Below are 27,891 nucleotides of genomic sequence, written 5' to 3' on the forward strand. Positions count from 1 at the left end.
TCATTCAATTGTCAACATCGGAGATGTAAGGTTACTTTCAATGTTTACTAAAAGATGGGACAGTTCATGAACAGACTTGATAAATCAACGTGAACAATAGGGACGATAAGGTATGGCCTCAGGCACCTACAAGATTCGCTTACAACTTATACATATAACTAACTTGAGTTGTCATGCCTAGAATTGACCTTGATAGTCACTGATACTAACTTGTAAAGCTTACTCAGGGGATCATAAAAGACGAAGTACCAGCTAGGAATGCCCATCACAGGAGATAATGGCGTATTACGCTCACCACTCACTACTGGGCAATGAGTGGCTGCCTTGAGTTCTAGAACAGACTTACAGGGGTGTAGACTGTTTCGCTTATCTACGGATCACCGTCGGTCTACGAAACAGTTTGATTTTTATGATCCCCTTGATCTACCCCATTGTAAGCTCGAATTATTAAGCATATCATCCCTCCCCCCCCCCCCTTCCCGGTGCCTTCTCAACTGGTACCAACCCCCAATCGCCGCTTCTGCCAACTTTGCGTCAACCGATTAGATCACCGGAATGGAAGTCTCATGCGCAGATGATACTTCCTTTGGCCCTACCGTTCAAGGCTGCCGGGGAAACTTCGACTTTACGCTGAAATTTGAAAAGATCATTCTCTCCATACTGCCATCCGCTGTCTTTATCGTTCTGTCAGTTCCGAGAGTCATTTTCTTGACACGCAAACCGTATGCAAAGACAGTCGATGGCAAAATCTTCCAACTGATCAAGCTTGTATGGTTTCCCTCGACCCTGGAACTGTGATGAACCGAAACTAATGGGCCTGGGTAACTTTGAAGACAGCAGCGGCAATCTACACAAGCTTGCAACTCTCTCTCCTCATAATTGGCAGCATTAAGCCATTCATTCCGACTGAGCTATCTACATCAGCTTCCGTGTTAAGCTTGTTTGCGGCAATACTTGTAGCTGCGTTGAGCTTTCTAGAACATTCCCGCTCACCCCGGCCTTCAATACTGCTCAGTGTTTTCCTCTCCCTGACTGTGCTCTGTGATGCTGCACAAGTACGGTCCCTGTGGCTGCTAGCTCACAGCTACCATGAGCTCAAATATGTGAAAATTTTTACTGCAACCGTTGCATGGAAGGCTATTCTGGTCCTATTGGAATCAGTGCATCGACGGAGCTGGCTGGGATGGGACTGGAGAATCCATAGCCCCGAAGAAGCGACTGGTATTTATGGGCTCGGAACCTTCGTTTGGATTACTCCACTTTTTATGTTGGGGTACAGAAAGGTTCTGAACTTGTCGGATCTTTTTCCTTTAGACAAGAGTGTCTCTGTGAAGTCCCTGGAACCATCGTTCACCCACATCAAGCTCACTGGCTTCCACGGAGACAAGAATGGCTTAACTAAAGCAGTTGCTCGCAATTTAGCACTTCCCTTTCTGCTGCCAGTTGCTCCTCGCATCGCCCTAGTAGGATTCACAATTTGCCAGCCTTTTCTCATTCAGGCTATCTTGAGCTTCCTCGTGGAGCCTAACAACAGCTTGACAACCAATAAGGGCTACGGCTTGATTGGTGCTACAGCTCTAGTCTACGCAGGAATTTCATTTTCCACTGCCCTCTATTGGTACCTGCAAGAGAGAGCCTTATTTAAAACTCGAGCATGCTTAGCTTCTGCGATATATCGCCAGACAGTTCAAGCACGGGGCTCCAATGGAGATGATGCGGCAGCCGTGACCCTTATGAGTACCGATGTGGAAAGAGTTAGAATGGGTTTGATGCAGCTTCACGAATTCTGGGCAAGCCCAATCCAGGTAGCAGTCGCCTGTTGGTTACTTCAGCAGCGGCTCGGGGCAGCATTCGTGGCTCCAATGGTTGTTGTCTTCATTTGCATCATCTCATCCAGCATCCTTGTACGATTTGTCGGTCCCAGACAAACAGCTTGGATGAAGTCCATTCAGAAGCGGGTTGGTCATACCGCAAACGTCATCAGCAATATGAAACACTTGAAGATTTCCGGGCTTACAAAGCCTGTGGAAGATGCCATTCAAATGTTGCGTGGTGAGGAAATAGACGCCGGGGGCAAGTTTCGAGCTTTTCTCGTCGGGTCTGTGGGCATTGCATACGTCCCCGTTCTTCTAGGTCCGGTTTTCGCATTCGCTCTCACATCTCGCGAATTGAATATCTCAAAAGTGTACACCTCAATTTCATGGCTCCAGCTCCTCTCTGGACCACTGACTTCGCTGTTTCAAGTCGTTCCTCAGTTGATTGCGGCATTTTCGTGTCTGTCAAGAATACAACTCTTTTTGGAGCAAGAGCCCAGGCAAGACTTTCGCCAACTTATCGCGTATGGATCTTCCGAGAAAGATGATTCGGCTGGGAATTGGCCATCGATTGAGGTCCGCAACGCGGATTTTGGATATGAAAAGGATATTGTCACTCTGAAGAACATCAATCTGTCCATCTCACGGGGCTTGACAATGATTATTGGTCCCGTTGCCTGCGGTAAATCAACGTTGTGCACAGCACTGCTGGGAGAGATACCGATCGCATCTGGGGAAACCTTCATACGAACTAAATTCGCCAAAATTGGGTACTGTCATCAAGTTCCTTTTCTGCCCAACGAACGGATCAAGGAAGTCATTATAGGGTATTCAGACGTCGATGAGGAAAGATATGGCGCCGTTGTTCAAGCAACCATGCTATCTCAGGACCTGATTCTTCTTCCTCAAGGAGACCAAACAAAGATAGGTAGCAATGGAATCGCTCTCAGTGGTGGACAGAAGCAGCGTGTTGCACTTGCAAGAGCTTTGTATCTGCAATGTGACTTGCTCATACTCGATGATCCTCTTGGTGGTCTGGACACCAATACAGAGGAGCGAGTTTTCCACAACCTTTTCGGCCCGACAGGCATCCTTAGACAGAGAGGAGCGGCTTCAATACTTTGCACAAATACTACTCGACACCTTCCTCTAGCTGACCATATAGTTGCTCTGGGAAGTGATGGTACCATCGTGGAAAAGGGTCGTTTCTGCGACCTTGTCGCAAATCCACAATATATCCACACTCTCGGGCTCCAGGCCAACGCCGATCCATGCGACCCAATAACGAAGATTTCCCAATCTGAAACCGGTATTCAAGGGGAGTCACCTAAAGCGAACCCCTCGGAGAATGAAGAATTCGCGGATGAATCTGGCGGCACAGAACCGAGTAGAGCCATGGGTGATGCGGCCGTCTTCACATACTACTGTCGAAACATTGGTGCTTTCTGGCTGGCCATTTTTGTGATATTTGGTGTTTTAACGGGGTTTCTTTTCAACTTCCCTACTATCTGGTTAGGCTTTTGGAGCGCAGACTCTTTCAACCAGTCAAAATCCTTCTATATTGGGATCTACGCTCTTCTACAATCCCTCGGCTTATTCACACTGTTGAGTGTTGCCGCTATTGCTTTCCTAATATTCATTCGCAACTCCGGGTCCCGTTTACACGACGCAGCTTTGAGAACAGTGATCTCTGCCCCGCTGCGACTCTTCTCTCGGATGGATACGGGCGTCATCACCAACTTGTTCTCCCAGGACCTGTCACTTATCGATGGGGAGCTTCCCCAATCCTTGACCAACACTACGTTACAGATCTGGATTGCGGCAGGAGGGGCGGCAGTGATCGCAACGTCATCGCCGTATATCATTATTACTTATCCTTTTGTAGTATTGATTCTTTTCGGGGTTCAAAGATTCTATCTTCGCACATCTCGCCAGCTTCGACTCTTGGATCTCGAGGCGAAGAGCCCACTCTAGTATGACCCTTGCAGCCGTATCTATGATTGTTTACTAAGTCTCTTTTCTCAGCACGCATTTCCTCGATACGATTAATGGCACCATCACCCTGCGAGCTTTTGGCTGGACGGAGGACTCTGTCATCTTCAACTGTGGCCTTTTAGACACATCGCAACGCCCTGCTTATCAATTGAGTATGATACAGCGATGCCTGTCTTTTGTCCTCAACATGATTGTGGCGGTCATTGCACTGCTAGTAGTAATCCTTACCACTCAGCTTCGCTCTAGCACTAGCTTGACGGGTGCGAGCTTGGTGTCAATCATGGGCTTTGGTAAGAATCTGGCTGTTCTAGTGGAATCTTACACGTTACTGGAGACTTCGATTGGGGCTGTTTCTCGCATTAAGTCTTTTCAGGATGACACCGTCCCGGAAGATCTACCGGGCGAGGATACTCAACCCCCTAATAGGTGGCCCGAGAGGGGTATGATCATGGTCAAGAACATATCTGCATCATATAGGTAAGTGTTCTCTACATACGTAAATTGGTGCGATTGGAATATATCCTGATTTTGGCTACAGCGGGACGGATTTAGCAGAGATCCGTGGAGGCTTGGATAATCTTGCACTTCGAGACTTGACATTCACGATACAGGCAGGGCAAAAAGTAGCCATCTGTGGAAGAACCGGAAGGTGAGTCTGAACCCATTTTTTGGAACATCAGAGACCATTCCCCCCCCCCCCCCCCCCATATCCTAGTAGGAAGTGTTAACAGCTCCTGCATAGTGGCAAATCCTCCGTCATTCTTCTACTCTTGCGCCTCTTGGACCCACTCACTCCATGCACTGGGCAACTCATCATTGACGATATCTCACTCCTAAAAATCGATCGCTCCACATTACGCCAATGTATTATCGCGGTTCCACAGGATCCAACATTCTTCCCGGACCGCACTACCTTCAAAAAGAATCTCGACCCGTTCAACTCTGCAACAATCGACGAGTGCCACGCAGCCCTACAGACAGTAGGACTGTGGCCTTTAGTCTCTGACCGTGGGGGTCTAGAGGTAGGACTCACAGCCGACACGCTCAGCCACGGACAGAAGCAGCTATTCAATCTGGCCAGAGCGGTTCTACGCCGGCGAGTCCGTGCCCGGCAGCTTAATGCAGAGGTAGGGGATGCATACGTGAGTTCGAAGTCAGCTGCACTTTGGACTCGGGGTGATAGCGGTGTTCTTATCCTCGACGAGATCAACAGTAGTGTGGATACCGAGACGCAGAAGGTCATGCTGGAGATCATATCGCGGGAATTTGTAGGATACACTGTGCTCATGGTTAGTCATCGGCTAGATATGATTATGGGGTTTGACAAGGTTCTGGTGATGGACCATGGCAAGCTCGTTGAGGAGGGATCACCGATGGAGCTCATTGAGAAAGATGGCTGGTTCAGGAATTTGTGGATGGCTGGGAAGACTGAGCACTGAGAATAACCTTGGAAATTTCAGATAGTGAGTTAGGCCCTGATTTAGTCCAATACAATAGCTGAATAGAAATGAGCGGCTGGGACTGATATTTCATGACTCACAGAGTACAGAATGAGCTAAGTTCATTGATGGATCCCGGTGAAGGGGATGATGAAAGATAAAGTGGCTTACAGCTAAGATCAAGATTATCTGAACTGAATCGGAAGCATAGCTGCGGATCAACTGCTACTGTCGTTGTTCTTTTGACCTGTCATGAATAATTTGTTCATATTCGCAGATTTATCACCATAGTCCCCAGTCGTCTGCAAAACTTCTTTGTTCAAATGCGATAAAATTCTGGCCTTGCCTCAGGAATCACGGTCTTTTTATTTACTCGTTTCGCTCTATCCTATCTTTTTTTTTTCAAATAATTCAAAATGACCTTACCCCACCGTTGCGTCACCAGAAAGCCAACAGACTGCTGTTCAAGGATTACAACCACGAACTACCTCTGGGAATCATTTACGAGGGTATCGAGGTACCTCAGTCTAGAGTAGTACAAATATTCTGTTGATCAATCATATCTCATGTCCTATACAATATTTCTTGATGGTAGAAACAAACATGCTAAATCACATCCAACACTACATACATATCATCGCACCAGTACATGCTATCGAGCCCAAATCGTTAGAATAAACACCTCAGATCATACATAACACGCTCAAATCGATAGAAAAAAAACCATAGGAAAGGAGAAGGAGTGTAGAATGTTTAAAAGACAGTAAAGGAGAACATCATCAACTCTGTCTTCAAAATTGACCCTTCTTAGTCGGACTAGTCGGCGCCGACTGGACAGTCAAAGTTGCCAACCTATCGATCTCCTTGAGTGCCAAGTTCTCACGAGAGCCTTTCGGAGTCCTTGGCAACAACTGCTCATCAGCAACCAAAGTATCAGTCGATCTCTTCGCCAATTCCTGCAGGCGCGCCATAACGACCGGAGAATCCGAATAAAGTAAGACACCATGTGAGTATATGCAAGGACTAGCCCGCTCCCCACTGGCAAAGTCCTCGTGGGCAGCCTCCCGCAAGACACTTGGGAAAGTGCGAAGGATGACATGGCGGGCCGGATCACCCTTAGGTCCCGGACTAGAAGCGCCGGAGGTACCGTACTCGTCCCATCCTTCATTGGAAATACCCTGGGCATCAGGTGCGGGCAGGGAAGCCAAAACGAGTTCCCGTTCGACGCGGGCGTGGCGCCAGGTCTCAGCAGCCAGCTTCACAATCTTGCGAACACCGATTAGAAGGGTGTCCAGGTGTTTGGGGTCAGCGAAGTGCTTGATGTGGTCAACGATCTCATCTACGATCACCGCTGCTGCCACGTTGATGGATTGTTTGGCGTCGGAGGCGGTGTAGGCTGCCTTGAGGGTTTGCTGGCGCCAAAAGGCCTCGCGGCGGACGGACTTTCGACGGATATCCATGGACAGCATTTGGAAGAAAGTGTCGGCCTTATCATATCGGCGACCCAGGGTGAACAGGAAGGGCTGGAATACCCGATAGGTGATGGTTTTGGATACCACATGCTCAACATAGGCACATCGAAGTGCTTGAGAGGCTGGGGTGTTGTCGAGGAAGGATGGCAGCTCGGGTGGAATTTTGGAGAGAATATCTTTGGGCGGGTCAATGGGGAGGTAAGAAAAGTGTTCCTTTGACAGCTGGTGGATCAATTGCGAAAGCTGAGTGAAACAGTCTTGACTAAAAAATCAGAAAAGATTATTAGAATCCAGTACATTTTATGATGTTATCAAAATGAGATTCTATAGAATAAGAAATGAAAAAAACGAGAGGAGATGTTCGGTCTCAGTGTATAGACAAAAGAGAAGAAAATGAGAGACATGATCATGAACATGAACGTAAAAGTCATAAAACAAGACAATCAGAGGAGTCGGAGACTAGGCTGACTTACAAGAACTTATCGCCCTTGGTGGTCTTGAGGTCGGTCGCTTCACCAAGGCTGTGCAGTGTCTTCCTCAATCGGTCACAGTCTTCACCCAGATGATCAATGGTGGTTCGCATCCCATCAACGGCTCGCTGAAGTTGCTGTTCTTTGATAAGACCGTCTTCCTCTAGCTTCTCCTTCTCTCGCTCCGAGCTCATCAGGTCGTTATTCTTCTCCGAGAGCAGCTTCTCCAATTCAACCCGTTCCTCCGACCAGGACTGTTCCTTGTCATTCAATTGCGCCTCAATGGCAGAAATCTTTTCGTCAAATTCCTTTGCCGCGTTGGCCAGTTGTTGTTGGTGGGTGCATCGTATGGAGTCCAGTTCGCTGGCATGTCTTTGCTGGAGAGCTTCCAGGTCCTGGGCGCTCTTTGCCCGAACTTCCGCCAACTCGTTTTCTTTTGCCTCCAATTCGTTTCCCTTGGTCTCCAACTCCATCAGCTTGGATGCCACCTCCTCGCGTACAGCTGTGAGTTCACCCAACTGGGTCTGTATTTCAGTTTCCTTAGATTCCAGCTCAGCGACCTTAGAAGCCAATTCGGCATTCGTGGCTTCGAGTTCATTGCGGTGGGCCTCGATAGACTGCTGCAAATTCCCATTTTCGGTTTCCCACTCTGCCTTGTGGGCATCATGTTCATCGCGAAGTTCCTTCTCACGTGCCTCCAAAGTGTCGTTGGCTGCTTTCTCGTCTTCACTCTTGATCTCTTCAAAAAGCTCGGTCAGCTCCTGCTTCTGGGTAATAAGCGCATTTGCATGCTCCTCTTTCTGATCCTCCATCTCTTTCGCATGCGCATCTTGGGTCTCTTGGATTGTGGTGTTGAGTTTGGCAATCTCCGCTTCAAGTTCAACTTTGGACTCTGAGAGTTCCTCGTTCGACCTTTGATGGATAGCCAGACCATCCTCGAGGTCTTTCTGCTTTTCTTGTAAACTTCCCAGTTCCATTCGCAGCTCGTTGATGGTATTTCTCAACTTTGCACCCTCTTCGGCACTTTCAGCGGCCGTCTTCTTCATTTGCGACTGCAACGCCTCAATATAGAAATCTTTGTGCAGCAAAGCTTGTTCATGTTGATTTCCAATCTGCTTCATCTCCGCCTCTCGGCTTGAGAGTTTGCTATGGGTAGCCTTAAACCCATGCAGAAGGCGGTTGATATCGGGAAGTGCAGATTGAATTCGGTGAAGAAGCTCTGTGTGCTCGGCGTCACTATCTGGTGGCGATGGAGAGCCATTCTCAGTCGGTTTGGCGTTGCCTAAGCCGAGGTCACGGATAGCCTGGAAAGACGCAGCGTACGGTGAGGAGTCGCTAATGCTGTAGCTCCGTTGCATAGAGTGGCCCTCTGGAGGGTAATAAGGATAGGCTGGATGAGTGTATGGAGAAACAGCACTTGCTGAGCTCATGACTGGGGAGTGGGCAGCCGTTCCGTAGCTTTGAGTAATCGATGGTGCTCTCGAGGCAATTGTAGGTACAGCAGGGGCGGTAGGAGCTACAGGGGCTGCCGGGGCGAGAGGTGGTGGAGGAGTTGCGGTAGGTGACATAACAGGAGGCATATAAGGGTAATGGGAGCGAGCGAGAGGGCTGCTGACTTTGGGCACCGGTGAGGCGTAAGGCGAGGCGTAGGGCGAGGCGAAGGGTGATGCGTAGGGCGAGGCGTATGGAGATTGGGAAACGTATGGCGAAGCGTGCGAAGCGTATGGAACAAGCGCCGGCGATGCAGAATATCCAGAATAATAATAATTATCTGGTGAAGGGCTTGACATAAACCGTGCTTCGGTCAGAGAAGGCGATGGCAGGGGTACCTGGGTAGGCACAGGGGAGAATGGAGCAAATGAGGTAGAAGACAGAGTTGGCGTTTTCTCTTTAGGTTCCAAATGCTCGACAGGAACACTATCTTCTTTGGGTAGCGACTGCTCTTCGACCTCAACGACAGGCTCGTGAGATTCTTCGTCGTTAAGCACAGGTAGACCAGCCTCTGGCGTATCGCTGTTCACAGCGGGTTGATTTGTGTCAGGTTCCAGTGACTGAGTGACAATCTGTTCCAGTTCCGCATTACCAAGTGCTTTTTCCTGCGGCAGTGGTGATGGAGGGAGTGGCGTTGCTGCTGGAGAGGCTTCGTCTAGATAGTCCAAAGCTGAAGGCTGTTCAGCGTGTTCAGGTTCTTTGATTTGCTCGGGTTGCTCAGACTGCCCGTCTAAATAGTCCAACGCTGAAGGTTGTTCAGCGTGTTCAGGTTCTTTGGATTGCTCGGGTTGCTCAGAGTGTTCGTCTAGATAGTCCAATACTGAAGGTTGTTCAGCGTTTTCAGGTTGTCTGGTTTCTTCGGGTTGCTCAGACTGTTCGTCTAAATAGTCCAACGCTGAAGGCTGTCCAGCGTGTTCAGGTTGTTTGGTTTGTTCGGGTTGCTCAGACTGTTCGTCTAGATAGTCCAACGCTGAAGGCTGTCCAGCGTGTTCAGGTTGTTTGGTTTGTTCGGGTTGCTCAGACTGTTCGTCTAGATAGTCCAATACTGAAGGTTGTTCAGCGTGTTCAGGTTGTTCGGGTTGCTCAGACTGCTCAGGCTGTACAGCCGGTTCATGTACAGGCTCCGGTACTTGTTCGACAGGTTTCTGATCTTGCGCCACTAAGTCTGGGCTACCAGGCATAGGGGTTTCAGTTGTCGTCTGATCATCTGTAGCTTCTGGGCTCTTGGTCTTCTTATTCTTCTGTTTGGAAGCAGCCTTGCTACTCTTGTCCTTGGCTTTCGCCTTCTTACCACCAGCTGCCATTGTGGTAGACTGATGGGCACCCAAGCTTCTTCTTAAGTGGGCTGATTAGACGTGTTTCCAATAGGGAGACTGTTTCAAAGATGAAATAATTGCAGATGATAAGTAGAAGTCCAAGTCGGGCGATTCATGGGGCTGTCTGGACTGTACATTTGCAAGGTGCTATGGGCCTCAAGATATAGCTCAAAAAGGCCGCACACCGCAGGGAAATAAACTGGGGCCCGGAGTGCGGTGTGTGATGGGTCAAGGTGCGCTGGATGATAATCGGGCAGAGAATCAATAGCACACGACTCGATAAGTGGGCACAAATGAGTGCGGTCCACGAAGTCAAGGTTGTCCGTTCCAGCACGTAGACAATTCGGGCAAGTCCAGATGACAATTTCCGGCGGTTTGAGAGTATGAATAAACTTGCTAGGATGGATCTAGGAATCTTCCACAAGGAAAACAAGGTAATTGGATTGATGAGGAAGGACTAGAGCACACAAAAAAAAGAAGAGAAAAGAAAGTCGACCAGACATGAGAAGCTCTCAATGGTCAGGCCTCATGGCGGACCGAACCTTAGTGGGTATATTGGTACCCATCCTGAGGCCGACCGGGTTGACAAGGTAGCGTAACGCTGATCGGCACATCCACAAAGCGGAACGCACAGCGAGGATTCGAATTTGAACCGAAGCGAGATCCAATTGTAGTGCGCCATGGCAATTGGGCATCAATGGGGTTCGGGCGTGTGAACAAGGCATAGTGGGGACCCCCCCAAAAAGCTGACTTGTTCAATCGATAGCCAGACACTGCTTTTTCGTTAGGTATAGTTCAAGTAATACTAACTAAATTAGTATGAGCTATAGGAGAATTAGCATTCGGTGATCCACTTTCATATAAGTTGGGGGGGGGGGAAGTTGGAGATGGAAATAAATGAGGCATCCAGTCGGACACCAGCCACCCAATCCCGGCAGGATGTAGACGCTCCCCGGTCTCGATATTCTTGCATCGGCTGTACGGCCCCCACAGTTTCAGTGACACAATGGAAATAGCAACAGAAGAATCAGCAGGGAGTTCAAATTCCAGCCTGGGAGTTGGTTGGGTTGGATGTTTTGATCATCTCACTTGTAGGTGATGCAGCGCACTAGTCCAAATATAGTAATGGTCACATGACTTCCTCATCTGTTCGCAACTTCATCCTATCACCGCTGCCGAAAGGGTCATCACCAACCGACTCTTGCCAATTGTCCTCCAGCCATGTTCGCCGCCAGACGCTGTGCTGCCTCATCGCGGCAGCTGCTGCGCTCCCAGCCACCTCGTCGCTTCGGCTCATCCCACGCGCACGCTGAGCCCGTGAACGAAAGCTTTGGCGTAAGCTCCATCCCCCGCCAGCCAACCCTGGGATGCAACGAGATACTAGCACCCCAATTGCACGAGAACCCTCGCTAACATGCATTACGCAATCAACAGCGCAGCTTTTACGTGACCGTCGGCAGCTTCGCCTCCGCGTTCCTCCTCTACCACTTCAGCAAGTCGACCCAGGAATCCGGCTCCGAGTCCATGATCTCCGGCCTGATCAGCAAGTACACTCCTTCGCAAGAAGCATTCGAGCAGCGCAATGCCATTCACACCGCGATGCTGGAGAAAGCCGCCGAGGACCGCCACCTGCTCCAGAGTCAGGGACCTCGTGAGGCCTATGAGCTGATGCAGCCTGAGTACGTGTTCCAGGTACCCTTAGTGGATAGTTTTGAAACTAACTGTCACTTTTCTTAGTTTGATGAACTCCGGTTCTCCCTGGAACGTTTCCCCGGGCTCTCAGGCGGATCTGAGCAAGGTTGTGGCTCACTACGAGCAGCGCAATAAGGATATCGATGCTTCCCGGATTGCACGGATGCAGGGTCGGGAGATCTCCATCCACGATGAGGCCATCTAAGCGATGGTGTCTATTTTCTTATTTATGTTGGTTAGCAGTCTAATAGACCTGCGCTGTTGGGGAGACAAAACATGTACATATACGTTGGGACTGGGAAGATTCATCCCGTACCTGATCATTTGAATTCCATTTGTTCGAAAACTTGAATTTTGTAGGAAGAGCAACTAGATATCGTCCTGGTATATTTGTCTCATATGTGCATCTATGTATTGTTTGCCACATGTTAATTGGCAGGTGTAACCTCCAAAACCACCCTGCCGACACCTTCGGACTGCATATCCACCCTCTGTTCAACTGCAAGTTCACTTCCAGAGACGTCCTTCAGCACCGCAAGGAACTCATCCACACCACCTCCAACCCCGAAATATACCTTCTTAGCTGCAATCATCGCGCGGCTTTTCACAGGGGCTGTGCTCGAACGGCGCAACAATTCAAGAAGAGTCTCGGAAAATGCCTTCAATGACGCCGGCGAGTAAATAGTCTCACTGGCAAGCAGCAACGTCTTGAAGTCCTCGGCCTCACACGCCGAGAAAACCAAATCAACGAATTCAGGAGACCAAGCGCCTGAGACGAAATTGAGGATGATTCCGCGCCTAGTCAGATCATTCTTGAATTCATCGATCAGTTCAGGCGTGATGTCAAGCTCTTCTTCCGGTTGCACTGGGGTAGCTTCTTGCTCTACCACCGTGTTAGACTGTTGGCGGATGTGGTGCCACGTCAGCAGAAGATTTGGTAGCGTGACTAGTCGCAGGACATCATCGTTGTAGTCCGCACATGTGAAAAGGATCTTCCGTTGCGGGGTAGCTCCTTGTGAAGGTACGGTTTGCTTCATAATATGAGCAAAAAGAGTCAATGAGGGCACTGCTGTGCCTGAGCCGAGCTATTTGTATGTGAGTATATGCATTCATCGATCCGAGGGTCATCTAGGTACGCACCTCGATGATATGAAAGTTTGTCTGTGAATCGTCCAATGACTCGATGGTTGTGCTTTCGTTGGCAACAAGCTTGGCAAGGTCCAAGGAGCATTCCCAGGTCTTAAACCCACCCTCATAGAAATTAGGCTTGAGGTCGCCTTCTTCGAGGCCCGCGATTAACTCTTCGTTCTCGTGGTCCGCGGTATCTTCCGCCATCAGCTGCGTGCGAATATCAATGATTTCTCGGCGCGCAATGACAATTGGTGTACCATTGATGGCAAGCCTGTTGTAAAATATTTGAGACGGAAGGATTGACAGCTGTAATTGATTAGACTGACTGTTTGAAAAAACATGTACATATACAAACTCACCCATTCCTCCAAAATATGTTTACAGGGCTTCACCAGCTCGGGGAGTGAGTTCCTAGAGCCTGCATGTGTCTGAACAGAAGCATCTTGAGTATCATTGACATCATAGTCATCAATATCGATGTCATCTCCTGCGAAGCCAAAGCTGAATGCCATGATCAAGTGTGGATGATAGTTCAGTTAAGCGAAGTGCGCGTCAACCTAGACTTTTTCTGTGAATATGGTTCCGACTGTAGCCTGACCAGTATAGGCAGATCAATTTCGATATTGAATTCAGATACTGGATTCTTCTAAACTTCGTGAATCGCGATTATATCCAAAAATTGCAATTCTGCCGTTGATGACTAAGTCGCGGCCCCGCCATCCGGTTAAGGCAAGTATAAGAACTAGACTTAATTCAGATGGAACCTTGGGAGTTCCATGGATTCATATCATTCAACGATGCCAAACATATGTCATATTAACTAGGTACATAAAGTTACTTAACTCAGAGAAAACATTTTTTCCTGACAACCCATCCGAGCCCATTATACTACGAATACCAACATACCCACCAATCTAAGGACATCCATGGATACCACAGCCACGGATACATGCAGTATTAGCAATGAGGAGCCCCCAGACCTCGATATCAGCATAGCGGATTTCGATTGCAGCTTAGCAGACTTTAATGCCAAGGCATCGAAAAATGTCGAAGCTACGAAAAAAGCACAAGCTAATATAAGAGAAAGAAGAGCCAGGAAACAAGAGACCGCGAAGACCAGGAAGATGAGCATAGGCGAACTTCTTTCCTTAAGACAAGAGAGTTACCAAGCCTCAAATCCAAGTTTAAACGGGAGAAAAGCCTGTCACACAGTTCAAGAAGGAGTGAGAAACAAGGGGTACTTCGACCTACCGCAACGGTCCAAAGAGGAACAGGAAGAAAATGAGATAGATGAACTTGCTATCATAAAGAGCTTGGAAGAACTTGATTCCAAGATGAAACAATGAATCAAAGGATTGGCGACGCTCGTTGCGATAAAGGCAGAGGAGAAAGCAAACGAGAACAAAGTAGAGGAGCTCGAGGGATTTACAGAGCCATGCTGCCAATTGAAATCCGTACTGATCGACACCATACTGCTCAGTGACTCGCTTGAGAGCAGGACAGACTCCATTCAAAACATAGTGGCAGCCTTGGAGATTAAAACGGACGACACCAGTTCGGAAGATTTACTGTCGCAGGTAGCCTTTGATGACACTTGGGGCGACCGCTCCGAACACATAGAATGGGCAGACTTGGGAGAATGGTATTGAAATATGGTGAGAGTTCAGCCCAAGTCAGCAACGTGCCATTGTGGGATAAGGATGTGGGAATAGTTTGCTCGCTTTCCCATAGGATGGGACTTACTTGAATTGGAAACTACTTTGTATGAAATTAACTTCCAAAAGAGAAGAGATGGTTTGGAATTGCTCAGCCAAAGCTCCCAGTGGAGCAGGACAAAAGGGAATCGTCTATTATCTAGTTTCGTTATGCAAAGATTCAAATCAAAGGCTCACTATCTGCGAATTTTATGCGGTAATCATTTAAGCCTTAGAACCAAGAACGGCCAGGTCAAGCGCCTTGAGCACATCGGCCTGGAGATCCTCGGCATCCTCAACACCGCAGCTCATGCGAACTAGGTCATCGAACACCCCAGATGCCTCACGCTGCTCCCGAGGGATACCGGCGTGGGTCATGGTAGCGGGAACCTCACAGAGAGACTCGACACCACCCAGGCTTTCAGCCAAGGTGAAGATCTTGGTGTGCTCGCAGAAGCTGTGGGCAGCAGCCTGACCGCCCTTGATACGGAAGCTGAGCATACCACCGCCCATGCCATCACGGTGCTGCTTGAGAGCAATGGCACGCTGGGCGTGGGAATCAAGACCGGGGTAGTTGACAGAGATGACGTGGGGGGAAGACTCGAGGGCGTGGGCCACAACGGTAGCATTCTTGGTAGACTCACGGGCACGCAGGTGCAGGGTCTTCAGACCACGGTGGGCGAGCCAGCAGTCGAAGGGAGATGGGACAGCGCCGATAGCGTTCTGGAGGAAAGTAAGGCGCTCCTTCAATTCATCGGAGTTGAATGCGGCAACACCCATGAGAACATCCTACCTCCAGGTCAGTAAATGAGATGGAAAGATTTTCATTACATAAAAAAAAAAAAAAAAAAAAAAAAGGAACTTACGGAGTGACCGTTAATATACTTGGTGACGGAGTGAACCACAATATCAGCACCGTGGGTCAAGGGGTTCTGAACATAGGGGCTCAGGAAGGTGTTGTCAACAACCACCAAAATGCCATGGCGGTGGGCAATCTCGGCAACAGCACGAATGTTCACCAAGCTCAGAGTCGGGTTAGAGGGAGTCTCAATCCAGATAAGCTTTGTCTCGTTAGGACGGATCAATTTCTCAACCTCCTCCTCAATGGCAGGCGAAAAGGTCACCTCGACACCGTGGGCGGAGGCGACCTTAGTGAAATAGCGGTGGGTACCACCGTACACGTCGGAGACCGAGACGATGTGGGACCCGGCAGCCAAGGACTGCAGAATGACTGCGGTGGTTGCAGAGCCAGAAGAGAAAGCAAGGGCATACTTGCCGTGCTCAACGGCAGCAATAGCAGCTTCGAAGTTATCCCTAGATTTTTATATTTATTAGTGGGGCTTTGACAATTGTTAGGATTTACGACTGACCGATTCGGGTTAGAGCTGCGGGTGTACTCGTAAAGACCAACAGGGCTACCAACACTGGTCTGAGCAAATGTAGTAGAAAGAGAGATCTGGACGTCATCAATTAGCTGGTGAGCTGTTTCAACTGAAGGAATGAACTTACTGGAGCAATGACAGCGCCAGTCGTGGGGTCATGAGGGGCACCGGCGTGAACCGCGAGGGTTCCAAACCGGCGCTCAGTAGACTGGGAGTTCTCAAAGGATCCCATTTTGACAGAAGATATAAAAAATCAATAGAAAGAGATTTCCAGAGCGAAGGGGATGCTTTTATCAAGGATGAGATCACTGTGCTTATCAAGCGGAATTTACCAGGAACCTTGCAGAGGGAGGCGATTTCTATATCTATGGAAAGGCAGAAAAAAACCCGAACTTACTAATTTAATTTTACGTTTCCAGCAGTTCTTTGTAGGGCGCAGATCTTGATCGTCAAGCTTTCACTGGTCAAGGAGACGCTAGATGATCCACAATTGGGTCATTCTGCCGGCTGCAGCCGCGCCATCGGTGAAAATTTTCTAAACACGCCGGTGGCTCGGAGAAATCTAGATTGATCGGAGTGATCGGCGTGATCTTCAACCATACTACCTACGCAAGAATCTCAGAAGTTAGATTAACGACCACATCTGTTTTAGTACACGTATTAAAAATTTCTGCCAGACTAAACCTAGTACAATCAGGTCTTCCAGATTATACAACACCGCATTCGGCGTATTGTACAATGGTGCAATATATCCCCAGATTCCGCCATCTACGTTACTCCGATCAGCTGGATTAATAAGCCGTCATTCCTATGCTTTCCGATGAAATTAAAAGATTTTCCTTACCACCTCTTGAGATATCATTTGCCTGCACTAAACGAGGCCAAAATTTGCTCTGAGTTTTTGACCTTGTTTTGGCTTTGCCTTAAGTTGTAAGACTGCTGCTCAAGGTTGGTGGTAGAAGTACCTATGTGTATAAGGACGAGAAAACAAAACCTGGGGAACCTTTCTTCGATACTGCATGTTTTCCAAGGTTGCTGCCTATTATGGGAAACTTATTGCAAGCGATAGATCTTCTCCCTCACCAGGAGATATAGGAGACAGGGTAGGTAAATATTTTAGATGGAAGAAGTTAGAAGATCATAGTATATGACAAACTAGGCGTCAGGTGACTTGATATAAAACAATAGCCTACAAAGACATCATACCAGGTTCCCAGGTTTTGGGAATTGGGACCTCTTAATGAGGACCACTGAAATACAATTCCTTATCTTCCTAAGCCTCCCCAAGCACCCGAGTAGTGATTTCACGCTATCTGGCGGTTACGAATGCGCTTCAAATACTTAATATGAATGAACTGGGACGAACATTGAACGGATCTCAGACTTCATTTTGAACATGGTTGGAATTTGAAGAATGCTCCTATCGAGATAGCGAAATGAAGCCTCGTATGGAGCGCTATGAACGCAGTGCACTTGTCCATGGATTTGAAAGAATCGTCTAATTGGTTTTAAATTGAACGGTATATTTACCGGTCGTAATGGGTATCTGATCTGGCATGTAAAAAAAGAAATGGACAGCGCTCTGGACATCACACATCAACGACTTGGACTACCACCAAGTAACGGGTCCAAGACCTCCCATTTGCATCGAGCCCTAGAAAATGGTCAGCTGAAGATGCTACCGCAAGTGGAGGGGAACTCACAATAATCGAGTACGGAGCTTTTCTTTCTGTGATAGTTTGCTCGCTGTCTGGACCATTAGGGACCTGATCGTGCCATTCTTCCGTCTCAATACGGAAACGGACAACTTCTCCGACATCGAAGTACAGGGTGGTGCCGTCATCGTTATCCCATGTCCATACTTGATCAGCATAGTCGCTATGATTTGTTAGTATGCGGTTTCTGAGGAACCCAAAGAGACTTACAATTTCGCGCCGGGGAGCAGAAGCTCAGGTGGGATTAGGATATCGTTGAAAAATTCCACACCAACTGCATGAAGTCAGAACATGCTGTCATGTGATTTTTCAGATGGATACGTACTTTTGATTCCGAGTTCAGTGCCACTTGCAATCTTTCCAAGCATGATCTCCCCCTTGAAAGGGCGGAAGACGATCATCCGAAATTTGACTGTTATTGAATCAGCCATGAGCCGGGAATTTATCATAAGGACCAGAACTGACCATTAACGTTGACAAGACCGGTTCCATGGCCAATCAAGCCATCTGAAGACTCAAGTAGGTCATAGAAGCTGATACATAGGCCAATTTTTTGAATGACCTGTGAGGTATTAGTCGATGGATCAGGAGCGGATTTACATAACCACAAACCTTGTTGGCATATTTCTCATTAATGTTGTCTTCAATCGCAACTGCGCTGAACTTGGAGAAGTCTTGGGGTGCAATCTGAATCAGATCGGAGATGGTGGTCTGCCCGCAGTCAGTTGAACAGCTCTCTAGCGAATCACACAAGCACCTACTAGGATAAACATGGTGAGTTGTGTATGTGGGGAAGAAGAAATAGATTATGTTAAAAGATTGAGTTGTCCCGGAGTTCCATGCTTTAGAAGTCACCAGACGCGATTCTCTCAATGAAAAAAAGCCTGCAGGATTTGGCGCCAATCAACGTCGAGGATCCATGCCATGTTCACGTGACCTGCGCTGTCAGTTATTGAGCTTTGAAAACTTCATGCTCCGGTTGTTTATTCTTTTCGGTTTCTCCCCTGTTTTTTCTTGTATGACAACCGTTATGGTCCTGAAGTTCTGTCAGGGACCTGTCTCAGGGTGACAAGCATGAGCTCTCAGGGCTTTACTTTTCCACCACCTCCACCTCCTCCGCCTGTCCCCCAGCAACCTCCGGCATACCCCTCTGCGCAGCATGGTAATGGACACTGGGCTGGACGTGGGGCAGGTGGACGTGGTCGTGGTCGAGGCCATGCAATCCGAGGCCGCGCTTCTCACTACTCTTCCGATGCTGGTCGGCCTTCATTCAATCCCCCGAGTCACAGCTCTAACCCAGCAAATTATGGATACCCACCTCACCCTATGACTGTAGCGTCGTACATGCCTCCCACACAATATTCTCATGCGCAATCCAACTTTCAACATCCCCCGAATCCTCCCTACCAACCCCAACATTTCTCACAGCCCGCTGGATCGGCACCCTACCAACCGCTACCTGGCTATAATAACACCAACCATGCACACCCTGGTCCCTACTCTGCACAACATACGCCAGCATACTCCCCGGTACCAAGTACTCAGCATGCCGCACCTCCAAATCCTCCGGTGATTGTAGGTTCGCTTCACTGGGGCGCTGAAGCGCCATCATCATACGCGGGTCCGTCAGGACATGGACATGGAAATGGACATGGCCGTGGTGGACACCGAGGCTCCCACCATGGGAATCATGGAAACCATGGGCCGAAGCCACGGCACCTTGGCAAACGAGACCATGCATCTGCTTTCAATAAACCACCGTCCATGCCCCGAACCCCAGCTCCACCCTCAGTCCCAAGTTTTGGAAATTCTTTGCCATGCAAACCACCCCCTGCGGTAGATGCCACCCGCAAGCCGAACAAGAGAAAGAGAACGCAAAACATGCTTGGTTTAACACCTAAAACGGAAGAACACGAATCAAGCGAGGAAGAGGAGGTAGCGGATGAGGAATCCAAAGTCGCATCGGATGCTGGGCCATTGCAATTTACCTACAAAGGACGCACGGCCACCCTACAGTCCTCTAATGATATCGCGGCGTGGATTGCCGAGCGAAAGAAGAGGTTCCCAACAGCAGCTCGAATTGCGGAAAAGAAAAAGGCCGAAGAGGAGGCGAACGCCGCACGAGAAGCAGCGCGTCTGGAAAAGGAGCAGGAAAGGGCCAAAGAAATAGAAAAACGCAAGGCTCCAGCCAACGCCGTGCGAAAGCTTAGCAACGCCCAAGGGGACCCTGCTCTGGAAGAGGCCCAAAGGGCGCAGCGCAAGGCGGACAAGATCCGTCGCACCCTGGACCGAGAGCAGAAACGCTTTGCCAAAGCTGAAGCTGAAGCTGAAGCAGCACGGCTCAAAGTCGAGGCGCTACAAAAACAGGTGCTGGGCTTGAAACAAGAGCAGTCAAATGGCGCATCTGGATCGACAGTTCTTTCAGCCTCATTGAATGGAGTGGACCCCGCGATGGCTAGTACCACGGACGCGTCGAAGGACCAAGCGTCTTTATTGACTAATTCCCATGAAATTACGGTGGCGTCTAATGGTATGGATGCCATGGACCTTATGTCCGATGGCTCCGATCCCAGCGACTGGACTTCCTCTAGTGGCTCCGATACTGACTCGGACTCCGGGAGCGATGATTCTGCGCCAGAGGCCGTGAGCTCCCGGCGTGAGGGACCTGAAAGGGTAGCCCCACCACCTCGTGAAGGCAAGAAACAAAGCTGCCGTCACTTTGCTCGTACTGGGCAGTGCAATCGTGGCGACAAATGTAAATTCTCCCACGATACGACCAAACCAGGACCTAAGAGCAAGCCCGTTGACAAGAAGGGTCGTAAGGGACTTTACCAAGCTGTGAGTATCAGACCTAGTTTTAGCTACGCTTTTTTTTTTTTTTTTTTTTTTTACTTTTCTGATCTGTTGATTCGTTATTTTACTAACGGATTATCTAGCTGATTGATCAGCAAAAGACTGAGGAGAACAAGCGAGCAATGGAGGTGATTACCTGGCTTGGGCAGCATGGATTGCTGGAAGCGACGGAAGCCCCGCAAGTGGATACTTAGCGTGAACCCCAACGCTGTATCCGTAAAATGAGACTTCCTTTGGCCTTCGGTCGCAAGGAATTCTTTTTTCTTTGAGGGCTACAAAGTATTCAGAAATTGATGGAGAAATATTACATCTCGAGTAATTTCATCTATAAAATCAATTTACATTTAATCCATCTAAATGAGTCAAGATCCTGGGCTTTTAGTTGGACAGACATCTCGAGGAAATCAGTGTACCTGCATCTACGTAAATTTAATTCACCACAACGGCTCGGAGGCCTCAGAATTAATTTCATTGTATTATACAACGCTGTCCGTAAATCGGAGATCTAGGATCACTGGCCATGGTACAAAATCGACTAGTTTATTTTTGGTTTACACAAGGCTGTGCACCAACCATGGCTTGTGTTCATGGCTTTAAGTGGTCACAATGGCACAATTCGGATTTCTATCTTTATCCGGGAATGGGGGGGAGCTCTTGGTCGGATTTAAAAAGCCGAGATTCAGTCGCGTGGCGCAAACAGTCATAAACAAACACATCCTCATTTATGCCTTTTGCCTTTTGCCTTTTCTCCTGTATTTTGCAGGAAATTACAGAGTATAACTATGAACCCTGAAAGAAAAGAACAAAATACGAGGAAAAGGGGAAGGGAAAAACCCTCAAAAGTCAAAATTTCAGCCATTGGGGGCCAACTGTCCCTTAGCCGAGATAAAAGAGGATTTACTAGTGTTATTAGTGGAGATGTCATTTAAGGTACTGGAAGCGAGAGGACATTAAGTGAGAGAACTGTTATTTCACTCGTGGATCACCGCCACGAGTGTGGATCATTTCCACATTGACAACCAATCCGCTCTCCATTTGACTCACAAGGGACTTTTCCCCTTAAGCCACATTTAGTTCATCCGGTCTATTCCCACTTGTAGCCTACGAGCCCCGATGGTTTTTATAACCGGGGATATTTCCCGCGCCTTTTTGGCCTTTTCTCTCTTTTCGTTCACTCTTTCGCTGCGCTTACACTCTTTTTGATATCCCGCAGATCTAATTATTCTCTCTATTCAACCCATCCAGGTTTATTATATATTCATTATGCGTTCCGCTATCATCGCTGCTGCTGCCTTTGCAGCTCTGGTTTCCGCCGACAGCACTGCCAACCCCTTCAGCAACCCCACTGGTGGTTACGTTTTCACCTCCGGTGATGCCACCACCCTGACCTGGGATCCCACTACCAGCGGCACTATTTCCCTGCGTCTGCAGTGGGGTTCCGTGACCACCGCCGAGTCCGGTGATGCTATTGCCTGTATGTATCCGTACTTATCAATCATAGTTTAGATGCTGACCAAATCCTAGCCGACATTGACAACAGCGGCACCTACACCTGGGATGTGCCCACTGACCTGGTTAAGGACCGGGAGTACACCATCGAGATCCTGGACGACAGTGACTCGGATGATTACAACTTCCTGCCTTACTTCACCGTCGCTGGTGCCACCGCTACTGCCTCGGCAACTACCTCTGCCAGCTCCACTTCGACCTCCGCGGCTTCCACCTCGACCTCCTCGGCTTCCACCTCCAGCGAGGCTACCTCAACTTCCACTGCTTCCAGCAGCTCGTCTTCCAGCTCCGCTAGCACCAGCAGCACCCCTACCACCATGACCACTATGAGCACCTCGGCTTCTAGCACCGCCGCTTCCACTGCTAGCTCCACCTCGACTTCCAGCTCCAGCTCCACCTCCGCCAGCACCTCTGCTACCTCCACATCCGTCCCCACTGGCGCCGGTAGCATGAACCGTGTCTCCGGTGCTTTGCTGGCCGTCGTTGCCGTCGTTGCCGCTCTCCTGTAAATTCGTGGAGTTCCTGGATTTTGTATAGCCATATGAGATTTCTGTTCTTAACGACACGGACTCTAATATTCCGTCTTGTCCGATCTGGCATTGATACGTCCACTGTACCAACATCAACGCTTCCTATCTGGAGGATGCGATGCCAGTTTCGGTTATTCCATATCACTTTTCCCCCACACGTCCTGGGTACTTGGATATACTGAGCGTTTTGTTTTACGAATGTATTTTGCATGTATAAATTTACTTATGGAATAATGTATAAAAAGGTTCCGGACTTTTTTTGGACTTTGATCATTTCCTTGTCACTTGACATTACGTATCGCCACAACATAACAAGGCTGGGCAATCCGCTCCGTCGATCGACATGGTGGGTCGACCTTGGCACTGATAACCGTTGAGAGGACTGAGATTCAAATTAACGAGTAATACGAACAAAATGTGCTCAGTGATATCATCCTTCATTATAGGGCGAAAAACAGCTTCCCCCGAGGAAATATACTCCGTGCAGAAATAAATGACGGCAGAAAGCTCATTAGCCAACGGAAATTAGTTAATTAGGATCAACTTTCTGCTTTTGTTGGCACGGTGGAGACCCCGGTTTTAGCGTCAATAGTCTCGGGGGAAGTTACATTTGATTCACTTGGCGTTTTCGAGCTGATCCTATCAGATTACAGTAGGATTTCGTTTTGGAAGTTTCTTATCTTTCTCAGTAATTAGGCATCTGACTCCGTACCTGTTTATATTTGATCCCCGACTTGTAGTTGGTCAATTGAGCTCTGATGCCTAACACCGCCAGATCAGAATGCTAATATCTGATCAAACCCTGTTGCCATGTTTCAGGTAATATTATTCTGGTTTGGTCTGATTTCGGCGACTGGTTCATCTGACTGGAATCAGATACATTATTGAGAATATGGGCATAAAATCACTGGTCATACAGGGGAAAAATCTCAAACAATAATATGCTAGCTGCTAGCAATCAATTAAGACAGAAATCCACCAGTTGACCTCTTTACCGCCGTTACTGCCCTTTATTACTGATAAGCCAAGTTCTTGGAAAATGTACTGAAGTACCCCGAGTACTCTAGTACCGGCTTACAAGGATACATACGCATGCAAGGATCGCCAGATGTATCATAAGAGCGCCTCGTGTTGACAGCAAGGGACCTGTCATCTTGACCAGGAACCCGAGTCACATAAACGACCGTACCCTTTTCAAACTCAAAGATCCTGACAAGTCACTCACCTAACAAATGAAGGAAAGATGACTACATGTGAAATATGCAAGATGCAGCATTTACACCTTGGGACATGGATCTCATCAGCGGTCCTGGATAGCTCACCGCGTCTTTCGTGCGACGGTGCTCATAACGATGAAGCGATGACAATGCAGTCCAGTCTAAAATTGCAGTCTCACTTGAAAATAGTGGACAATCCTGCAATGCAATACATTAGCCGACATTCAAGGCTTTCCCTCCTCCTTCCTGCTATTTTTATGCAAGCTCTTACGTATGAGCTGCGATCAGAGGTCTATATAACCTGCTGGGCAATCCCCCGACTTTTTCTTAGGTTGCAATGCAGATCAACTCCCTCAAGCACAGAGCAGGCTCTTCGGAAACACGAAGCTCGGAGTACAAGAACAAGCAAAACATAATCAATCCCATCATAGTTTATCGCCAATCACATTCCCAGGTGCGCACAAGAAAAAGAAAAACCATGCCGTCAATCACCCCCCTCGTCATCGCCGCAAGCCTCGGCTTCGTGCATTTAGCGCACGCCCAGACCAATATCACTGCCAGTGCCTGCGCCGCCTCAACTGTCTACTCGTCCTGCAACCTCGATGTCGCAAACAAGTGGAGTTCCTGCGTGAACGGATGCAATGGCTCTAGTGACTGCATTGTGGACTGCGGCTGTACCGCACACCAAGAGTATATCAATTGCATGGCACGCTCATGCTGGAACCAGGTATAAGATATTTACCCAATCGATCCTCTACATCCTCTAACTGAACCATCCATTACAGGTGTACTCCTGCGAATACCAACTCTTCATACAGCAGTATTTCGCCATATGCCCCAGTGCCATCGAGCCAATCCCATTCTGGCCAGCACCAGACAATGCACCAAACCGCTGCTCCTGTGATCTGGGCAAGGTTCTTCGAGCCACCCTAACTGCGCGCAAGGAGCAAGTGTCCTGTATCTTAAATGTAACCGACCACACCGTGAACGATGTCACAAGCGCCGTGACGAACCTAGGCGATCTCGCCAATCTCAGCGACATTGCTAACACAGCTACCGAATGTGCATGTTGCGGTAGTAGCGCCAGTCTTTCAGCGTAAGCTCCCAGACTAACATCAACATCCAACATCAATACCCTCTACCTCCTCTTTCATCCTAGAAAAGAAAGAATTAACAAAACTTTCATTCAGTGCCTGGCAAGTGTGTCCAAACACGATTCCCCGCCTCGCAGGCGCTGATCTCTGGTTTACATTCTTCCCATCCGACTATCCAAACCTCTATACTTCGATTCCGGATTTCGTCTGGGATACATGCGATAGTACGCTCGGGTCGACAAATTGTCAAGATATTGGGTTCACGGATCCGTCAGACAAGTTTTACAAGCCGGGTGAGTTCCCGTCGAATGGGAGCTCGACGTTGAGTAATGTTGGGGGAACGGTTTCGGCGCCGCCTAGCGGGACGGTGATTACTTGGTCGCAGTCGAAGACTACGTGGACAATTACTGCTACTAGGTTTGATGCTAAGGCTGTTGCTACTAATAGTGGATCTACGGCTACTGGGACGGTTACTGGGACAGCTACCGGGACTGAGACGGGGACGTCTGCGGCGCAGACTTCTGTAAATGCGGGAGTTGTGGTGAAGCCTGCGGTCCTCCTGGTTATTGGTTGTTTGGTTTTGGGTTTGGTGTTTTGATGGGGAATGTTATAGATTGGGATGTGAGTTGATTTGGTATCTACTGCGTTGAAAAATGTAGTGGACTTGGAATGCTTATGAATTGACGATGATAAAAAGTGTCGCAGTTCATATTGAGGGATCAATCTATAGTATTGAGAATCAGGTGAAACTATACTATGGGGCCATACACAATTTGAGTATCATTGGATGTTGAATTCGTTCAATAATAATTTAGCAAACGTGATGCTCAATTGTTGAGCTAAGAACCTTATTTGAATCCAAGTAAACGCCCGCGCCAAGATATCAAAGACAACCGAAAAATAAATGATGTAAAAAGGACAGCCCAATGAGTTAACGCTAGAATCATCTCAAGCAGATCCCCAAGTAGGAACAACCGTCTTCAAGAATTTCATAAACTTGAAGAAGCCAACCGCATACTCAACATTCCCGTAAGGATCAACAACTCTCTGCGGGAAAGCAATGCCAGCACCAAACAGTCCCGGAATAACAGGCCCATTCCCAAGCTCATGGAAATGACCCGTCTCATGATCAAACTCCAACGCAAGCGGAGACCCACCCTTAACAAGCTGCGGTAGCGGATCACGTGTAAATCCAACTGCTTGAACAATAAACGAACAGCCAGGAAGGTGAGCATGATACTGCGCTGATTCCCTCGCCTCGCCGCCCGCACAATCAATCTTAGTAATCACCTCCCCCGCCGACGAGGTCGGGAGCCGCTCATCTTCGAGCTGGTTGCGTGCAAATTCTGCCGCGGAGCCCTTGAGGCCTGTGTTATCGCGCAGGATCCAGCCGTCCTTGTACTCCGCATAGCGAAGAGGGTGGCGCGTGAACCACTTGACTCGCAGATGGGGATGAGTGGAGCGGGCAAGATTGACAAGGTTGAGAAGGGCGAGAATAGCACTGTGTGAAGCACCCACGACGGCGACGGTGGTGGGTTGTGTTGTGGGGAGGATCTGGGCGAGTTCGGATGGTTTGAGGACTGTGTCGAGGTCTAGGCACTCAATATCTAGACCGGGGACTGGCACAGGAATGTTGGTTGGGTGGGAGCCTGTGCAGAGGATCAGACGGGAGGTTTCAATCTCGACCTCGTCTGTGGAGTCATCACGCTTGACACGGACAATCCACTTTGATGTGGAGGCCTGGATTTTATGTTAGTGTAGCTTGGGTGTGGGGGTGGATGTTTTAGACGAACCCTGTCGGCTAGGTTGGCTGCTGTGACGAAGCCGCGGCAGGGGTAAACATCGTCCCTCTTCATGAGGCCGTCTGTCAGTCCGCGGATCATGTCGGCTGCATAGTGGAGGTGGCAGGGTTTCTCCTGATCCAGCTTGGCCATGGTGGTGAATGCATTTGGTTGCCGTGTGCTCTCAATTACTGCCCTGAAGGGTTGGACTGCTGTGGCGTAGGCCTGAAAGAGTGATACTTTGGTGTTGCTGGGAGTTCGGTGGTTAGCGGGGTCAAGCCACGTCTTTGGATCTGTAGGACGAACCTAGGAACCTCGCGATACTTGCGGTTGACTCGGCCAGACTCAAAACAGGGGTCAATCCAGGCGATCGTGCCCAACTGGCGCTCTAGCAAATTGCCCATAACTGCGACACCAGCTGGACCGGCGCCAACAACAACAGCTGCAAATTTTCGAGTTGCCATATTGAAGGTGTGAAGAGCAGGTCAAAAAAAGCAAGATAGAGCGAGGAACTTGGTCAGAAGGGAAAGAGGGGAAAACGTGTTCTAAGTTGAAAATGAAAATGTAACGGAAAATGGATTCATTCGGGTATCTAAATAAGTGAAAGGAAACCGGCAGACCGCCAGAATCCACGGGACAAGCCAAAAGGGGGGTTTTGAGTTGGAAGCCAAGACCGGACGTATATGGGAATGCGTAATTCTTCAATCACCAATTGGTGGTGCAGATAACGCAACCAACATCCAGTCGGGACATCGTCAACCGCTCCAGGCCCCAGATCCCCCAGCAACTATGACACATAGGGATTTTCGGTCGAGAGGCACGTCGATCGTGGTTATCTCCGCTTCAGGTGGGAATAGATTGGCCCCCCGGTCGATATCTGCTCGCTTGTCTGCGTACACGGCCGAGAGGAAAAAGGCGACTGACGCATGTGCCCCACTGCCTGGACGCTTTCCATCGGCCTGTCGGCTCGGTCGGATGAGTCAGGTGGTTTGGGAGGGTGTGAGAGAATTTCCTAGTGGGAACGAACATTTATCACGGCGTGATAAATGGGGAATCCTAGGAGGGTAAGTAAGTGTCGTGAGTAGCATTTTTGTAATCGGCAGGGTCGATTTGGGGGGAAAAGAAGAAGAGAAAGCTGGTGGTGGCAGTCGTTTGGTCTTATACTTGCTCTTCTGGTTGATCCATTGGTCTTGGCGAAATTGCGTGCTCATGTTGGCCTGAATTATAAGGCGGAAATGTAATACGAATTAATTTAACTATAACTAGGCTGAAGTAACATGAAGTAAATAGCTGCAG

General features: G+C 48.7%; 10 protein-coding genes across 10 annotated transcripts; 5 read left to right on the forward strand and 5 right to left on the reverse strand.

Annotated features, from left to right (window-relative positions):
• Positions 1-555: 555 nt before the first annotated feature.
• Positions 556-5,248, forward strand: N7520_009319 (uncharacterized protein; the record flags this gene model as incomplete). Its single annotated transcript, XM_057143253.1, has 5 exons — positions 556-768; positions 834-3,787; positions 3,840-4,286; positions 4,348-4,458; positions 4,552-5,248. 5 exons carry the CDS (start codon positions 556-558, stop codon positions 5,246-5,248), a joined length of 4,422 nt encoding a protein of 1,473 aa, XP_056992541.1.
• A 791-nt stretch (positions 5,249-6,039) lies between these two features.
• Positions 6,040-9,985, reverse strand: N7520_009320 (uncharacterized protein; the record flags this gene model as incomplete). The annotated part of the gene is made up of 2 exons (XM_057143254.1): positions 6,040-6,982; positions 7,194-9,985. The coding sequence occupies 2 exons, from the start codon at positions 9,983-9,985 to the stop codon at positions 6,040-6,042; spliced, it is 3,735 nt and encodes a 1,244-aa protein (XP_056992542.1).
• A 1,233-nt stretch (positions 9,986-11,218) lies between these two features.
• On the forward strand, positions 11,219-11,894 carry N7520_009321 (putative NADH-ubiquinone oxidoreductase 178 kDa subunit; the record flags this gene model as incomplete). The annotated part of the gene is made up of 3 exons (XM_057143255.1): positions 11,219-11,332; positions 11,432-11,676; positions 11,735-11,894. The coding sequence occupies 3 exons, from the start codon at positions 11,219-11,221 to the stop codon at positions 11,892-11,894; spliced, it is 519 nt and encodes a 172-aa protein (XP_056992543.1).
• Positions 11,895-12,117: 223 nt separating this feature from the next.
• N7520_009322 (protein-histidine N-methyltransferase) lies at positions 12,118-13,332 on the reverse strand (the record flags this gene model as incomplete). The annotated part of the gene is made up of 3 exons (XM_057143256.1): positions 12,118-12,774; positions 12,830-13,126; positions 13,180-13,332. 3 exons carry the CDS (start codon positions 13,330-13,332, stop codon positions 12,118-12,120), a joined length of 1,107 nt encoding a protein of 368 aa, XP_056992544.1.
• Positions 13,333-14,739: 1,407 nt separating this feature from the next.
• On the reverse strand, positions 14,740-16,128 carry N7520_009323 (cystathionine gamma-lyase CYS3; the record flags this gene model as incomplete). Its single annotated transcript, XM_057143257.1, has 4 exons — positions 14,740-15,303; positions 15,381-15,828; positions 15,885-15,970; positions 16,024-16,128. The coding sequence occupies 4 exons, from the start codon at positions 16,126-16,128 to the stop codon at positions 14,740-14,742; spliced, it is 1,203 nt and encodes a 400-aa protein (XP_056992545.1).
• A 1,377-nt stretch (positions 16,129-17,505) lies between these two features.
• N7520_009324 (DNA-directed RNA polymerase III subunit RPC25) lies at positions 17,506-18,384 on the reverse strand (the record flags this gene model as incomplete). The annotated part of the gene is made up of 7 exons (XM_057143258.1): positions 17,506-17,550; positions 17,600-17,774; positions 17,822-17,885; positions 17,937-18,023; positions 18,077-18,173; positions 18,224-18,322; positions 18,373-18,384. 7 exons carry the CDS (start codon positions 18,382-18,384, stop codon positions 17,506-17,508), a joined length of 579 nt encoding a protein of 192 aa, XP_056992546.1.
• Positions 18,385-18,685: 301 nt separating this feature from the next.
• Positions 18,686-20,658, forward strand: N7520_009325 (CCCH zinc finger protein; the record flags this gene model as incomplete). The annotated part of the gene is made up of 2 exons (XM_057143259.1): positions 18,686-20,449; positions 20,548-20,658. 2 exons carry the CDS (start codon positions 18,686-18,688, stop codon positions 20,656-20,658), a joined length of 1,875 nt encoding a protein of 624 aa, XP_056992547.1.
• A 1,069-nt stretch (positions 20,659-21,727) lies between these two features.
• Positions 21,728-22,482, forward strand: N7520_009326 (GPI anchored serine-threonine rich family protein; the record flags this gene model as incomplete). Its single annotated transcript, XM_057143260.1, has 2 exons — positions 21,728-21,938; positions 21,989-22,482. 2 exons carry the CDS (start codon positions 21,728-21,730, stop codon positions 22,480-22,482), a joined length of 705 nt encoding a protein of 234 aa, XP_056992548.1.
• Positions 22,483-24,198: 1,716 nt separating this feature from the next.
• N7520_009327 (uncharacterized protein) lies at positions 24,199-25,412 on the forward strand (the record flags this gene model as incomplete). The annotated part of the gene is made up of 3 exons (XM_057143261.1): positions 24,199-24,447; positions 24,506-24,816; positions 24,911-25,412. The coding sequence occupies 3 exons, from the start codon at positions 24,199-24,201 to the stop codon at positions 25,410-25,412; spliced, it is 1,062 nt and encodes a 353-aa protein (XP_056992549.1).
• Positions 25,413-25,762: 350 nt separating this feature from the next.
• N7520_009328 (uncharacterized protein) lies at positions 25,763-27,059 on the reverse strand (the record flags this gene model as incomplete). The annotated part of the gene is made up of 3 exons (XM_057143262.1): positions 25,763-26,554; positions 26,608-26,845; positions 26,902-27,059. 3 exons carry the CDS (start codon positions 27,057-27,059, stop codon positions 25,763-25,765), a joined length of 1,188 nt encoding a protein of 395 aa, XP_056992550.1.
• Between the last annotated feature and the right edge of the window lie 832 nt (positions 27,060-27,891).

The sequence above is a fragment of the Penicillium odoratum genome (assembly GCF_028828045.1).
Source record: "Penicillium odoratum strain IBT 22623 chromosome Unknown utg000006l_segment0_segment0, whole genome shotgun sequence".
NCBI lineage: Eukaryota > Fungi > Ascomycota > Eurotiomycetes > Eurotiales > Aspergillaceae > Penicillium > Penicillium odoratum.